The sequence below is a fragment of the Dicentrarchus labrax genome, unplaced genomic scaffold (genome assembly GCF_905237075.1).
Source record: "Dicentrarchus labrax unplaced genomic scaffold, dlabrax2021, whole genome shotgun sequence".
NCBI lineage: Eukaryota > Metazoa > Chordata > Actinopteri > Moronidae > Dicentrarchus > Dicentrarchus labrax.
This window is the reverse complement of record NW_026136706.1, coordinates 10,172,020-10,189,248: the sequence shown is the minus strand read 5'-3', so window position 1 is coordinate 10,189,248 and position 17,229 is coordinate 10,172,020. Positions and strand designations below refer to the sequence as shown.

The 17,229-nt window shown below is 39.9% G+C and overlaps 1 protein-coding gene across 1 annotated transcript in view; it reads left to right on the top strand.

The window, feature by feature from the left end:
* The window catches only part of thsd7ba (thrombospondin, type I, domain containing 7Ba), a 162,183-nt gene that overhangs the window by 28,833 nt on the left and 116,121 nt on the right, over positions 1-17,229 (top strand). The window contains exons 2-3 of the mRNA XM_051404709.1: positions 6,858-7,194; positions 11,256-11,432. Of these exons, the coding sequence (XP_051260669.1) occupies positions 11,273-11,432 (160 nt within the window). The 5' untranslated portion in view covers positions 6,858-7,194; positions 11,256-11,272. The remainder of the gene's footprint in view (positions 1-6,857; positions 7,195-11,255; positions 11,433-17,229) is intronic.

Genomic DNA, 17,229 nt, shown 5'->3' with positions numbered 1-17,229 from the left:
TACTCGATACTAGAGTAGGCACTTATTCCCTTTCATGCTACGCCCTACATAAACACCCGTGGAGTGAGTGAGTGACAAATTGCATTCTATCATCTCCATTTTCTGCTCATCAGCCGTGTGTAGCGCCAACACTTGTGAATGACATCAGTTATCTTATTGGCGAGCTAACAGCACTGCCTTATATGCGGCACACATGGCTGCCTGTCAGATCTGGGTCAGAATCTGTTTGTAAATAATACATTTTTTTTCTCTTCTGGAGTACCTGACAGGTAAAGTTTACTATAGCACCATGATTCAGTCATTGAAGCTAGCCAAGGATTTCCCCTTATTATTTTGTTCATGCATACAAACAAATAATCCTTTAAGCAGCACCAATTAAAATTGAGAAACCAGTGAGGGGAAATGTAACAACCACCTTGAGACTAGTATCATTCCCCTGAATCCACACTCGCAAAGTGAACTGGATCGATACAAGGTTAAGATTTAATCCCTGGAACGCCCATCAATCAATACAGGAAGTCACCCGTTTGAGTGCCTTTCCTCTACACGGAACCATAATTCCCAGTAACAGATGCTGGGCCAGCCTCATCTCCTCTGCTTTCCTCTCCTTTCCATCCACGGCTGCACTCTGATAATCCAGACGGCTACAGACTCAGCATCCGGTCTCTCAGGCAGCCTTTCTCTATTGTCCTGAGCCCTTATCTCACTGCACAATACTGGGGCCCCCTTTTAGCACAAAGCGCCAACTTGTTTCCCCTCACCCCTCAAAATGTGAACTTTGAGCTCTGATGCAGTGGAGCTTAGACTCTATCTATTTCATGGTAGAGACTTCAAAAGTTCTTTGCAGTGTGTGTGTGTAAGCTGCCTGCGCCTATTAGCACATCTTTGTGTTGTTTCATCAGTTGGAAACTGTGTTTGATGGCAGGAAAAATCGCTTTTTGTTCACTGCTCATTGGCAGGTGCTTAAATGTTTGTTGTATTTTGATAAATAAAATAAACTCTAATAATACGTCAGGTTTTGTATATAAAGATGCAGTTCTAATAGGAATAAACTGTTTTCACAGGAACTCGATGGGGTGGGAGTCATTCTACTTTTGTGGGATTGGGCAGGAGTGAAAATCCACTCTAATTTCTTCACATAGTAGACCTTTGATAAAGGGTCTTTTCAATTAGGTGGAGAACAACTGTGCTTGCCCTGATGTGTGCCACCTTCTTGTTTGGGTTGATAATGTCACGCACACACACACAAACACACACACACACACACACACACACACACGTTGTCTTTCAGCACATTAATAAACACAATAGTTCATCGCATAGCAATTGGCTCGTTTCAAATATGTAGATAGCACAGTATGAGATAGAAACATAGCTGTGTGTGTCTGGGTTATTAGTGCTGCTGGCAGTGTTGATGGGTTAAGAAAGGTCAGTGAACAAAGTGAACATAATGTTCTGACATTTAGAACTGAGAGAGTGGGAAAGATAATAATAATGTTTTTGATGACTCAACATATAAAAGTGGTGCCTTCATGCATGAACCAAAGTCTTGTCAAGAATCGTGTCTTATGTTTCCAAGTCCTAGTTTGTTTTGTGTTGGCTGTCTGTGCCTTGTCTTGTGCTGGCTGACCTGTGATCGCCTTGTTGACAGACTTTCCATTTTCAAATCTTTGCCTTGACTGCTCCTTGATCTACGTATATGCAATTCTGCTTTAAAGACTAAGATGTACAGGTTTATTATGCAAAGCCTTTTTTTCAAGTGGCATAGGGGAATACATCTGTTATTGCCAGACTGCAGCACATGTTGGGCGGTGAATGGTCAGTCTATCGTAGTCTAGTCTATTCATAGAAAATAAAACCAGTGAAGGCTTGTTAATTGTTAATATTGTATTGGTTTTTGCAAAGAAAGCTACAGTAGCTAGCCTTGTGTCAAACTACAATACTACATTTCAAGCTCTCTTTCACACACCTCTTCTTTTACTATCCTGCTGGAACACTTTGACATTTTTTTTACACAACCCCAGATTACCACTTTTTTGGTAAAGACTTCACATCGCTGCCACTTATCACAAGAACCAGGCTTTTAATTTCACCCATGGTTCCCTCTCCTCTGCTTTTTTCCCCCTCAATATAATTGACTTTTTACAGGTTTCAGCCATCTCTGGACATCTTCTGCAGGCTAGGCAGGTATCAACTCCTCCTCTACCCAGCCCACACTCACACATACACACACACACGCACACTAATAAATACACACGGCTCTCAGTACATTAACAGTTATTTTCCGGAGAGACACTCGTGGCTTCAGGGTCCAGGTGTCTGTGCAGCTGCTGACCCATGTTATCAGCCGGCCTCGGCAACCAGGCCTCCTCAAAATTAATCCTGACGTCGTCACGCCACCCCCCGTGCTCACACTGATGGCTCTCTCTCTGGGCGACAATCCCCTGTGGTCCCTTAGCAGTCGAGACTCAGACACGCTCACCTGCATACCCCCAGCCCCATGAGACGTCCCTATCAATTGAAAAGGGGAGACAGAGTGACCAGGATTAGAGCCAGTGCTGCGTTAATTATAAGCTTTTTTAATGAAGGGGAGGTAGAGCCTGGGAGGCCAGGTGGAACAGCCACACAAAACAAATCCGATTATCCAGGAACGGTTTGTTTCTCTTTCAAGCTCTCCATCTCTCTCATTCTGTCTTTTGTGGAATAATTTCCCAGCTCTGCTTCAGAAAGCAGAGACATTTGTTTTTGGTGTCTGTTTCGGCCGCAAATCCTTTCTTGCTCTATTTTGCACATGCTGTCGCAGCTTCTCAAGGGGGTGTAGTTACTTTATTTTCACTGAGGATGAACTACCTGAAACACAACCAATTAAAACCATGCGTGAGGAAGATGACAGAAGTCCTTTCACCTAAAGGAACTTAAGCATTTTCCCCTTTTTTCCTCCTGAGATTTGTCATATTCTTATTGAGCATGTTCACGGCAATAAAAATAAAAAGGCTTATCATTTTGCAGCTTTTGTTCTGCTATTGTTCTGCACTAATTTGAAATTCTCTGATACCGCTTTCATGTCTTTGATGAAATATTTATGCCGCGATAAAAATATTCAGTGAGAATTATCTGACTAACAACACAATGCTCTGTGGCTTTGTTTTAGGCATCACATCAATTAGCGTCTTTTTACTCTAAAGGCTATTGATTCGCTTTGAACAGGAAATGTGTGAGCGAGTAAATGGTGCATGAACATCTAGCTATGAAATGAAACACCTTTTGTATCCTTAAAGCAGCTTTGATGTATGGTGGTATTCTCTGTTAAATATCAGGGTCTGTTAACAACAATTTTCTATCTTAAAATGCGATACTGACTGAAAAAACATAGGAGGCTGAGCTACAATCAATCACACTGAGCACTGATTCTTATTCTTGATTAGACGTTTGATTTCGAGCAGCGTAGTGGGATAGCTTCTATGTAACACAGCTGTGAGCTTCAGCCTTGCCTGATTTAATTTTTCCTTTCATTAGATGTTAATCACTTCCCAAGAAATACTCTAATTGAGATGATTTAGGAATGCGCAGATTGTGACTCAAATTAAAAATACACTAAAGTGTACTGAAGTAAAGATTTCCTCACTGTAATAATATTTGACATAACTAATTTGATTAAGAGATTCACTGCAGCTCATCATAAACATCGTGGTGCCACATTTTTGCCTTTTTCAAATTTACCATCTGATCACATTTGCTTTGTAATTAATCACTGTAATTCAGCAATCTTCTAAAGAAGAATGTGCTTCCAGGCTAATTCAGGGATTCAATTTCCAATCCAACCCAAAGCTATTATTTTATAAGCTTTCAAAAACAGAGAAAAAAAGAAAACACAACAACATAGATATTAAAAAAAAGATTTAAAACCTAAATCAAATTCTCCAATTTTGGCAGAAAAAAGATACTCAGGAGTCGATGGATGGTATCATTTAAGTGATCTTTGTGTGGTGAGGCTGGGTGGGCACGGCTGAGTTAAAATTCTCTCCTGCCGTTATCAATGCTGTGACCCTGTCAGCTTGCTTAACTAGCCATACCACTGCACCTACAGCGCATGGAGGCAGGCAGAAAGAGCCATAATATGTTTGGTGCCACAACGATAAACATGCAACTGATTGAGTTCACAGTCCTGGCTTCAGGAGCAGCTGCTTGGGCTGCCAGACTGTTTGAGGTGCTGGCAGAGCAGAGATACCTCTCTCTTTCAGATAAAGCCACATACAACATCTTAACAGTCTGGGAAAATGATTGTGAATTCCTGGAAGCATGGCCCGCTTTAGTGATGTGATTATTGGCAGTTTGACGTTTGTGAGGTAGAGGGATGGAAAGTGTTTTATGATGTATGGAAATGTATGAGTCCATGAATACTAACTATTCATATTCATGTTTATTTCGAGACACATTGATATCATCGATGACTTTTCATTCATAGATATGAATGGGAATTCATTTACTGATAATATTTTTTAAATAAACAATGAATTGTAAGAGAAGGCAACTAGAAATAATTTGACAGATGGTGTGCAGTGGATGGTGAAGTTCAACATCCACCCACATAAGCAGAACATTTCCACAATATTATGTTACAATACATAACTGTCCTACACTGATATCAGCAAGATATGTAAGTCTTGATCTCCCAAAATGATGCAGGTGGCAGGAAGAAATTTCAACTTTTACTCTGATGCAGTGTTTATACAGGTTTTTGTTAGTAATAGTACAGGTTGTCATATTAACATCTATTCAACATAAAAATCTTGGCTGGGCAATGTCAAGATTTTGTCAGTTTTTTTTGTAGCAACTTGCAGATGTCTCCAACTTTTAAACTTGTTGAGGTTTAAAAAGAAGAAAAAATGTCTTGCAACTACAACACATGTGCAGTGAGATGGTGAAACACTGGCAGGGTAGACACACCGCAGAGACAGAGAACACGGCTAAATGCACTCTCTGCAATGGCTATTAAAGTAAACCATTGCAAGTGATGTCGAGAAAAAGCTCTGTAGTCGTGTCAAGTGGACTTTTGGCTGTAGGACTTGGAGGATAGTGCCAAGCCAGGTGATGTAACAAGCTCCTGAAGGAAGGTGCGAAGCATGAGGCAGGTTGAGGTTGAGGTCATCGGAGGCTGGTGGACACTTTTGTCTTTGGGCTGAACTTTATGGAGTGGAGCAGAGAAAGCTGCGGAAGACATGTTTGCACGAGGCTGTCAGGAGTGTGGAGAGGAAGGGTTTGAGGGGAGGGGCAAGTAGAGTGTGATTTACATGTTTGCATACTAATGCAAAAATGTCACTCCTCCACTAGACGCTAGGTCCGAAGCCTCACACACACACACTTACAGCAATGGTTTCCACAAGTTCACCCGAAACTCCCACAGCACATATGTTGAGTCTGTTTCTCTCTGTTGTTGGTTTTTTGCACAGAACTGGGCTGGGTTAAAGATAACTTTTAACTAATGATATGCTAGGCTGGCGGAGGGCTAATATCAACTATCATAGCTAATTAATAATGCATGTCAGGATGCTAATGTTTGATTCCATGTGAAAAATAACAGCAGACATAAACAGACTCGCTTGCGGCTTGGGAGTTCCAGGTGAACTTGAATGTCTGAACCAAATTTCCTGGCATCTACTTGTTGGTAGGATATTTCCGTCTTGCCATATTTGTGTTTGTGGTACCTTATCCACATCCCTACAAAAAAATAGATAGCCTTGGTTCAAGCAATTTATTCTGATTTATTGTCTATGTTTTTCAAGTACACAAGAACAATTACAATCCACTAGATCCAGAAATCTCCAAGAGGTGAGAAAACAGTAAGAGGTAGCACAAGTCATTGACTGTAATAGAAGTCTTATGTTGAGATTGAATAAAGATTAAATGAATTGTTTGTCCCTACCTGAAACTGCATGTTCGCAATTGATTTGGCTCCCTCCACCAGGAACACCTTTCTTCCACCCTATTTGTTGGCTTTTATTTAGTTAGTAGCCAGCAAGAGGAGGAGAAGTGAAGCTACAGAGACAGGCTCATTTTAGCCGCAGTGGAATGGCAAGGCACTTAAAAGCCTTGGGAAATAAGGTCTGGGTTACTGGGATCTAGGGTTTTCAAGACTGTGGCCAGGAAGGTCAATAAGGGAGCTGAGCTTAGAGGTGGGGCCATTGAGGAAGGGTTTGGGGGTGGATAGGAGACAAGGGCAGGAAGTGTTAATAGAATCAGAGTTTCCTGTGGATGAGCTCTCAGAACAGGCTTGGCTGGAGGGTTGACATGTAATCACTGAATGTCATAGGAAAGCAAAAAGCCTAGCTGCAACTCTTGGACTGCACTCTTCTCTTTGATATTGCTGTCAGAATGTGACACAGGCAATGACAAATCTTCACTGTAAGCCTTGCAGTTTCTTGTAAAATTCACAAACAACAACCAACCCTGTGCTAAAACCATGCATAGGTGCCACCCCCCCGCGTAACTGCAGCAAGTCTAAATGTGGGAAATATAATAATCCTTTTTCATATGTACAGTTCTTTCTCTGAGAACTTTCCGCTAAGATTAATAGTAGAATGAATAATGGACCACTATAAAGGGAAAGGACACTGCCTTCAAGTCATGCATCTTTATGAATCCTCCCTGCATCTACACACTGTCATTCATTGCTTTTTTGCTGTTTGTAGCTTTTGCACACCTCTGCAATGCAAGATAGATATCAACTAAGCATTATGTGAAAGAAATAATCTTGAGAATGTCATTGCGTGAACTGTCAGAGTTTACTCTGCTGTGGTATCAGCTGTTTTTATCAGTCTCTCTTTTTTTTCTTCTCTCTTTCTCTGCCTCTCCCTCAGACCCTATAGCCCAGGCTGACTCTTGTGCCAACCCCAGTAGGAACATCAGTGGGTGGGTACTTGACAGAGCCAGCACCAGGGAGTTAATACCACTCAGTGTTGCTGGAGGTGTGACACAGCCCCAGCCTTCTACACATTGATTCACACAGGATTAAGCCACTGCATGATGCTTCAGGCGGCTGGGCTGGTGCAGCTGATTTACCGTCCCTGTCAGACTTAACGTCTTTGGAGGCCTCCTTTGCCCTGCTCCTGTCCTCTGTGGAAGAACTAGTAAAAAGCATCTGCCACTGCACCAACCAGATCACCTAAAGGGATGACTGGAAGTCATCTTGCTCAGGTACGGTTCATCTTACAGTGTACTTGCGTGTGCTTGCAGATTGTGAGTTGATTATGAGAAAACTTAGTAATTTGGTTTTTATTGTAGGTTACAGCTACATTTTATGAATATTAATTGTCAATTGGTTTAAAAACTTTTTTCATGATGTAAATAAGACTAAAATGAAATAAAACGTGACATTTCATCAAACCGCAGAAATGTTAGATGTTACTGTACTGTGAACGTTATTGTGAAATACAAACAAATGGACTGATTAACTAAATATCCTACTGTTTTAATGCAAATATTCAATGACTTGCATGCAGTTGTGGACTCACAGTATCCTTATTATTTCACAGATGAAAACTACAAAATATGACTTTAGTTTTTGTTGACTAAAACTAACAAATATCAAATGAATCAAAAATTACAAAAACATATATACATTCAGTCAAAAGGCTAAGATTAGATCAAAATGAGGCACCATCATTAGCAATGGTCCCAAACCTATCTTCAGGTCGATATGGGACAAATCTGCAAAACCCTGGAAGACAGCCTCTCTTTGCCTTTACGTCAGTTTTTGAAATTTTGTGTGTGTTGCAACTATGATATGGTTAACATTAGAGAAAGATTGTGGTCATGAGAAATAAATTAAGGTAAATTTGATTAGGGTTAGGCAGCTAAAATACCTTGTTAAGGTCAGGGATATATTGTGGTTACAGTCTATAAATAGGCAAATGTTAATTGCAGGACTATGAGGGCACTAGAACTCTAGTCTGTTGCATGAAAGGAAAATTTGCTACACACCTATCCACCACCCCGACCTCCTCACCTTAACAATTCACCTTACTACAGGTAGGGCACACTTGCTTCTTCCTTTTCAATCAGCATAGCCCATTTGTTGTACAGTCATGATGAAAAGTCAGAAGAAGATAAACCTTTCTGGAAATGGCAAATACATAGTATGTTTCAGAGATGTCATCATCTGATCAGCCAACAAAATTGGGAAGTCGTCTTTGTTACAGTCCTGAATAGAATAATGCTGTATCAAAAGAATTCAGGAATAAAATGGAGATGGATAATATTCTCAAATATCAGTCCATACTGTGACAGATGAATGCAGCTGCACCCACAAGCCTGTGATCAAAGGAATACAAAAAACTGTGATGTGCACTGCTTTTCAGATTTTTTCAATGCTGTCAGGGTCATTCCTGCCAATGAAAACATCTGCAAAAATCTGTGTGTTTTGGGTGAGGATGGATTTCTGTTTTTATATTGCCAAACCCAATTAAAAACAATTACATGCACCACAACAAGGAGAAAATACTTGCAGCTGTGTTAAACTGAATATACTGGATGCAGTACACAAAGAAGAGCACAGGGACATGGGCAGGAATTTAAGCTGAGAATGTGAGGAGAGAATGAACTGGTTGGCTACATAATTGTGTGGAAATCCAAGAGGGTGGCATCTCTGGTAAACGTTCTGGGATCAAATGCCTTTGTTTCCATTCCAGGCAGAACTGGCTGTTTGGCTTATTTAAAGAGAGGATGGAAGATCGCATGGTGATTGTTCAGAGCCTTGGCATACCAAATTAGCTTTTGCCACTCATTTGGAAAGATCTAATCAAACATTAATTATTGTGACCACCTGTGAAAGAGAAGGCTGTGGAGTGTTGCTCATCTGTTCCCTTATGGTAGCTGCAGTGTCCTTACTCTCTGAATCCAGTGAGGGAGCCCCGAACAAGGCCCACAGGAGACAGAGAAGCAGATTGCATTCCATCAGATCATGGAGTATCTAATAGGATGCACAGTAGCTTCTGAGCCATGCTGCTGTTTGCCAGGTTTTCAGTGGCCACTGAGTGCCTGGCATGATTCCTTTGACCCAGATATTTAGCAGCTTAAGAGCTTTTCTTTTTTAAGATTTTCAGGATAGCCTGTATTCCTCCTCTTCTGACAGGCACAGACTGGATCAGTCCAAGTCTGGGCTGTATGAAAACAATTGCCACTAACTCTTCAAAGTGAGCAACCAGTCTTCTTATTTTGCAAACCATATCTAACACTATGGTAATCTCAAATGCCTGTCTTCGAAAAACAATACTGGGATGCCTCGGGGTCATGCTTGTTTTCATTGCTTTTCATTTGTTCAAGACCATGTTTTCCAATCAGTTGTGACATGTTCTGTCAGCCTATGGAGAGCGCTGCTTGTCCCATGAATAGTCAAATTAGACTGGCTAGAGGGAGGATGTAATCTGGGTGCAGTCAGGTATAGCTTCCAGAGCAGTGCAGCCCGAGAGGTTGGCTAGTAATCAGCAACCAGAGGTGTCTAATTGGCATATGGCTGTGTAAGTGCCAGACTACTCTGCTCATTCATCCAAATAGAATAAATTCTCTGGTCATCAAAACATGTGAGACAAAGGCAGCTTTAATAAGAAAAAGTTGTGTTATTTAAAGTAGAGAGAACAATCAGCTCTATCACTTTTGTTTGGATTGACAGATTTCACATGATACGCCACACCTTTGCATGTACTGTATATTGAGGACAAGCTGTGTATTGAAATGCCAAATCCAGAATTTGTGTTTTCACTGAGTTCATAAGCCTCTGACACAAAGAGACAAACACACTTTTTTCGACTATGGAAAAACACATCAAACCTAGAGGAAAATTGGACAGTCCATCAAAAACTGGGCATCTGGCAGCTCACTTCTGGGCACCAAGCCATCTCCACCCTGCAATTCTTTCTCATTAAACAAATTTTACCCCCACCAAAACACAGCTAAAGCAGCAAAGTCAAAATCTAATTTCCCTGAATGAAGTCAAGCAAAAATAATCTAGCACCCACCGTTTTCACAGATGCACCATGTGTAAATAATCCTAAATCTCAAATGCCTGCTGCCTCTCAGTAGTTAATCTACCGTCAGATGCTCTCTATGATACTTATTTATAAAGACAAAATGCACTGTATTGTGGTGATCTGCAACTTTAATAGAAAGAAATGTTTGTTTGTCCATTTGTTTGTTGTAATTATTGTCATGAGGCACTTTACGATTAAATCTCAGTAGGTAAAAGTAGGACTTTCCTGTGAAACCAAAGCCTCCATTTTATGACAGTTAAGTCTCCAAAAAAAATCTTAAAATAAACTTACAATAATGGCACCACTTGACACGTGCGTATCACTAATACCAACTTGTGAATATCTTGTATCTCTCAGTTTGCATAAACTTGTTTTCAGTTGTTTCTGCAACAGCTCTTGATGTTGCACAACTCAGGCAATTTAACTGATGCCCAATTATGTGTTACAATTATACAAGTTTTACCGTGAATCAAAAAGTGTTTTAGATTTAACGTTGCGTTCCTTGACTGCAGAACGACAGAATAACTGCAGGGAGTGCGCTGTGGGATGATAAGCCAATAATAACAAATCTCACAGTACCAAAGTGCTACAGTGCAGTAAGATTTGTTTTTGGAAAATGAATCACCGCAGTCATGAACACCATAACATCAGTCTCTCAAAGCATCAGGTGTTACAGATTCAATTCCATATTCATTAATTTTGCTGTTGGTGCAACACAATTAGAGGCCTAGTGAATCCAGGACTAATCCCTAACACTCCTAGGACATGAATCATAGTGGCAGGAGATAGGAATAAATGAGCTGCAATAAAAAGGTACTAATACCCTGTATTACTCCAAGCTTAAAGTCTCCCCTTCCTTCAATACATGTTTCCACTTCTACCTTGGGATGCAGAGATGCTCAAGCCTCTCTGACTAATTATTTTTGGTCCATGTGGGAGGAGAAGCGGGCATGGTATCACACTTGTGTGCTGGATTTATCAAAATGAAACACTATGATTCATGTGTGAGAGAGCGTTTTGCACTCTGGAAGGTGACACTGAATGTCATGTTTCTGGGCTGGAGGTTTCAGTGGGACATTTTCTACACAGCTGCCTCAGAGTGTCTGAGACCTTCTCCAAATTCCCCATTTTTAAAGAGCAACACACAATCTTTTGCTCTGGTTCCTTTGGCCCACATCTCAAGCCATTTTTATGAGTGAATTACTGATGAATTCCATGTTCTTCCCACAGGAGTAAGAGAGGAAGCAATGGGCTGGACTATGACTCTAAAAGATGACTTTGGGGTCATTGCCTGGACACGGCGAGCTGGGAACTACCTCAGCCTCTTCCTCCTCTTGTCTCTATTTTCCTTATCAGTCCAGTCAGACATTGTGTTTCCTAAGGACCATCATTTCTCATGGAAAGCAGGTAAACTGTTTATTATTATTCTTTACAATAAATGTGTGAATCAATGCCCCTTCTTGACTATTCAAAATGAATCCTCCAGGTCAAATCTCTTTCATCTCTTGAGCACAATCACTGGATATGGTCAATTATAATTCCACACATTGAGCTATATATAGCTATATGTAGCAGTGTGTCATATATCTTACCATTCAAGTGTGAGGATTTAACAAGACAGACCTCCTTGAATCTATTATTGTTAATACTGGATATGCATGTGTGAGCCCACACCCCACTATACAGACTATATACACACACAAGAGTGAGACAGTCATTATTAATTCTCATTAAAGGAGAAAAATACTGTACAACTATAATAATTTTCAATGTGACCAGTTCTGTGGGGAAAGTAATCCTCCTCTTTCTGACACACATTGTTGGGAACATAAACCTCGAGTTGCTATTGGACATCATCAAGCCAGGGGGCCCTTCTGCCTGAGCAGTTAGCAAAATTATACCTTATTTCTGACAGACTACCCATTCCTAGCCCCGTGGTGACAAGCAGAGCTTGGATTGTTACCATAATGATGTGCATGCTGTAGTAACGTGACACGGTTAATGAGACATTGGTACACAGAAAATAATCATGTCCTGGTATGTCCTGTTCAGATTTAGGGCCCAAGTGATGTCTGGTTGACATAGTTTCAATGAGCAGCATGCTGCACTAAATGTATGGTAGCGTTTTTTATGTGACAAACACCTTTATATGCATCCATGCAATATTTTATATACAAACATTTATCATATTTGTGAGTGAATCATCTTTGAAAACTGTATTGAAAGCTCATGTCATACCTCAGCCCTTTATAAGGGTACTTTGAGGTAATCTCAAGATTCATCCCTCACTCGCTTTGCAAATTCAATTGAAAATGCATTTCCAAAGCAGCTTGAGGAGGAAAACTTGGCCTTCCCACACAAAAGCCCCACTTGCTGTGCGATTAGCACTTTCATTTCTCACTCTGTGGTTGGGTAATGACACTGCCCAAGTGATAAAGAGATTGATTAATTTCACTTGAAAGAGCGCATGTTCAAAAGGGATGTAACCGGGACACCAAGTGTGAGGATTTGACATCCTTGCAGTGCTAAGATGGCTTATGAGTTGTTGCTTAACTGGAAATAAAACTACTTTAGAAACAAGAAAGGAAATCTCAAAGTTAACATGCCTAACCTCTGAATATATCCTCCTAATGTCTGGGTTCGACTCAGGGACTGTAACAATCGGAATCACAATGCTTTGAATAGAAAGTCAGTTGTACAATAAAAGGAGTTGTTTTACAGTATATTTTGCCTCAAAATGAGCTAACATTGCTCTGGGCCACCATCACATTCACTGTCTCTGCAGGAGCTCCAGGCTTTATATCACAAGTCTGAGTATTATGTTCAGGTTGGCAAGTATTGATTTAACTTCGGCGTGCTTACCATGGACATAATACATTTGAATACTTAATTTGGCTGACAAGCTCCCTTTTAATTTTGGACTTGTCAATGTAGGAAAGATGTGCTCTAAATTATGCACAGCCACCCTATTGTGTGTTTGGTGGGTCTATCTAGGCCAGCAGCATTGTGGGGTAAATCTTTTGTCTGAGCGAGTTCCCAGAGCTGTGGCTAAGCTGGGAGTCTGTGGCTCAAACAGAGAGCTCGAGCCATTTAAGCTTGACCTTCATCAGTGTCTTGGAGAGCAGAATAGAGCACTGAAACACTGCGGCTAATGGGACTATCTTTTAACTCTTAAAAGTGACTGTTCAAAGACAATCTCTTTTAAACAGCCATGCTTGTCCTTTTTAGGGAGGTACACATTTAGCATTAACTCAGAAAAACAGTGTCAGAATAGACTATGAGATGGTAATATGAGTTAAAAACCAACATGTAAGCTTGTAAGGCTTTTTTGCTCAACTATAGAAGGTAGCAATCAGTTGTATTTCTGATATCAAATTGTGTGTGAGAAAAATTCTACAGGAAATATCACAAATGATTAGGACTGGATCATCACACACAACCTTCACAACGCATCAGTGCTGTCGACTGGTACATCACAGTGTGATTTGCATTGCTCTGTGTGTATTTATTTTACTTCATTACATTACGGTAGTTGCACTGCTTTAGGTTGCTTATAATTAGTTTACGCGTTGAGGAAATGGATTTTGACAAGTAAACAGTTGTATGCTGTAGCTTTTCTTAAATTTTGTTTTTGAAATTCAAGAGATCATATACAACCTTGTTAGCTTCAGGATGCTGGTATCCTCCAAAACAGGGTGTTTAAATTGGATTTATTTTGACTTCCATAAGCATCTGCGTTTAAACACGACAGAGAGACTCCATGCTCATCCAATGTCAGCTTTAGTCTACTGCAGGCTGCAGTAAGATCTTCACTCCCAGGTTTTCATTTGTCATCTTTGAGATGTATATAATTTTTCTCGTTAAAAGGCCTCTAAAATGCTGGGATTCACCTATCAGAAGTAATTCGTGTTTTTTACAGCCTAGTTTAACAAACAGGAATAGAACTGCTTTATTCGTAGATGCAAGAGCTCATCCCAGATGGGGCTGTATGTGCATCAAAGCTTCTTTTCTCTAAAAAAGAAAAAAACAATAACTTTAATTTCTTTTTTTTTGACGAGGGAATCCAACTAGTTCCGAAAATTGAGGTATCTTTATCTCTGAGGAGAAATGTGTGATATTCCAACAGAATTTAACAATACACTGGAGACTGTGTACAGTACTAAGACTGCAGAGAGCACTATGATTAAAAGAATGCATTTGTATTTATTTAGTGACTATGAATTTCCTTATTTACATGCTTGTTTCATTCATATTTCTTTATTGGCTATAGAAATAAAATTATATGTGTCGTTGCTTTGATAAATCCTGCCAGGGTTCTCTGGAGGATTGCATAATTAAGCCGTCTGCTGTTCATCAGAATTATGTGGGAATTTTCAGCTATAGGAATCAGCTGACGGGCAATGATTTTCAAAAGATTGAGAAATCCATAAAGGTTTTCCTTAATGAGAGGGATCTGAGCTCCTGCTGTACTATTCAAAGATCTTAAGGGGCTGAAGCCCCAGGACTCGAACTTTCCTGGGGTCTTGTGACTGTAAGAAAAAAAATAAACCCATATGTGCAGTGATACAGTCAGGCAACATTTACATTTCATTTCAGGGTCTGAGTGTATTTATTTGAAATTTCACCACACTGTTGCACCATCAAAGCTAAAATCAAACATCACTGCTGCAGTGAGCTTCTGTTGTTTCTGAAAAATAAGCTCAAAGGAGGCAGTGTGCTAGGATGGAGTCTACCCAGATTTCACATTAAACCAAATGGCACTGAATAATTTACAGAGGGCTGTTTCACTTCATGATGACAAAGAAAAAAAAGAAAAATCACATTAAGCAAATGCAGTTTTTAGCCACTTAGCATCACTGGATAAGCTGTTAGAAGTGGACAATATCTAATTACTCTAATACTGGCTTCCTCCTGCAGCAAAGGTGCACCGCCCTGTCAGCTGTTACTGTTACAGTTAATATTATACCTTGTGGATGATAGAATTGTTTTATAAAAGGAGTCAAAGCTTGTTCTGACGATGGTGCTGGAGGAAAAATCAAGGGGTTCTCCACATCCAACAGGTTCCTTCCTCTTGGGAGTATGACTTTGCATAGTAATTATGATGTACGGTACTGGCTAGGAGGTGTGTTCTTTTGAAATTTCAAACCTTAAATGAAGCAACAGAGAATATGACAAACAATAAATCATAAACTTAGGTCTCAGGCAACCAGTGTTGTAGGTATAGAGACCCCTCACAAAGCCGATCAGCTGGAAATGACAAATGACGTGCTGAATAGAAAACAGGTTATTGTAGGAAATCGTTGACTGTGTTCACTGTACATGCACTGCCATAACTGATTACCCGTGTGGAGCTGAATTCAAATTGAGACTGGCATATCCAAGCCCTAATATGAGCACAGTTTTTTCCTCACTGTGTCTGAAAGTTACAAAGGACATATGGTTCAACTGTGTACACCTTTAGACTTTTTTTGTTATATATCAGTTTGTTTTAGTCTGGGGTTGGATTGAAAAGATCTTGACACAACTATGAGTTGCATTTTCTTTTCATTTCACTGCATTCCCATCTCAGCGATCCCCTGCTGAGCTTTGTCATGGAAATGTCCTGGACAAGTGCACAGTATAAGTCAGCTCAATTCACAAACACATATTTTCCTCTTGATTTCGGCCTTCCATAAACACTAAGCAGGCATTTTTTACACCTCAAAATTTTTTGTGGGGTTTCCCCAGTAGCTCACCTCCAGCCCGGGGGCCCTTTGCTACATGGCATCCCCTCTCTCTTCCCTCCTTTCCTATCTTTGTTTAGCTGCTCCTTTCTATTAAAGTCAAAAAGCCCAGAAATATTCTTTTCAAAAATGCTGTCTCACATTGAAATATGGATATGAAAAAAAAGCATTTCCATAACAATAATGTATTCTTGATCAGAAATGGGAGCAAATTTCGGTTGCCTTTAAACCTTCCTTTTGAGTGATCAATATAACACATTACATAACACAGTTAGCAAATTTGCTGCTATAAAGCTGATTTGTTTGTCAGTCGCAGTGCCACAGATCACATGCATTCACATACCTATGTGTAAACTGCAAGTTCATTTTTAACTTCTTTAGTCTGGACAAGCTTTCTTAAGATAATTTACCGCTTGAATACACCGATATTCAAGCACCTGAAACTGCTTTCTTGCTCAGCTGACTGCATCTCAGTGCAATTGTGTCCCCTGAGCAAGTCAAGTAACTTGATAACAAAAGAATCTGTACCGTGACCTCCATGTGATGGAAATATAATTTACAGAATGAACAGATGGGAGGAGGTGGGAGTCTTGACCTAAAACACTGAGATCATAGACTGTATATTACCCTTCTTTCAGTTTCCCCAGCAACAAAGATCAACAGAAGACAGATAACTATTTTGTAAATGTGACTGAGTCGAGCACCTATACGACTTGTATATTCATAATAAAACAATTCAAAGAAAAAAATCAGGAAATGTGTTCATGTTGCACAAAGTTTGCAAGTATTAGAAAATAACATTTTGACAGTAATAAGAAACAATTTCAAATCTTGCACCATCTGCAGCCGTGAGCACAACATAAGCAAGGCTGATGAACAGACAATGTCATTGGGCCCTCAACATCTGCTGCAATCCCAGTGATGGGACGTCCCATCTGGCTATAAAAGATACTTACCTGAGAAGCACTGTCTGCGTTGGCTTATTTAACTCATCAAGAGTTCTCCATCAAAGGCAAGCCGCTGTAAAACAATTTAAGCTGGTTCAATTCAAAAAGCCTCCAAAAGTTGAGGTGACTGAATGTTTTGTGTGTTTGAAGATTCAGTTCTTCATACGACTCAAATCATTTACAGCCGTGATGAGTTAAACTAAGACAACATGTGAGGCCATTCAGTGACCTTGTTAAGACACAGTAAGTACACTGGAATACATTATAACCATGGTATGCAATATTGTTTTCTTTATAATGAAAAGAAGCATTAAAATTTAACAAGTTTCATTAGTATATGTGTTCTTGAAACTACAAAACAATGCTGTACAGATCATGTTTCTCAATGAACTAAATTTAATGAATTGAGTGAACACAAGTTGTAACTCATCATTTTGAGTTACAACTCGTGTTTATGAGCTCTGATTAGGTCTGAAAATAAGAAAACTACAAAGTTTAAGTTCAATCAAGTTGAAATTAATAAAAAATTAATTG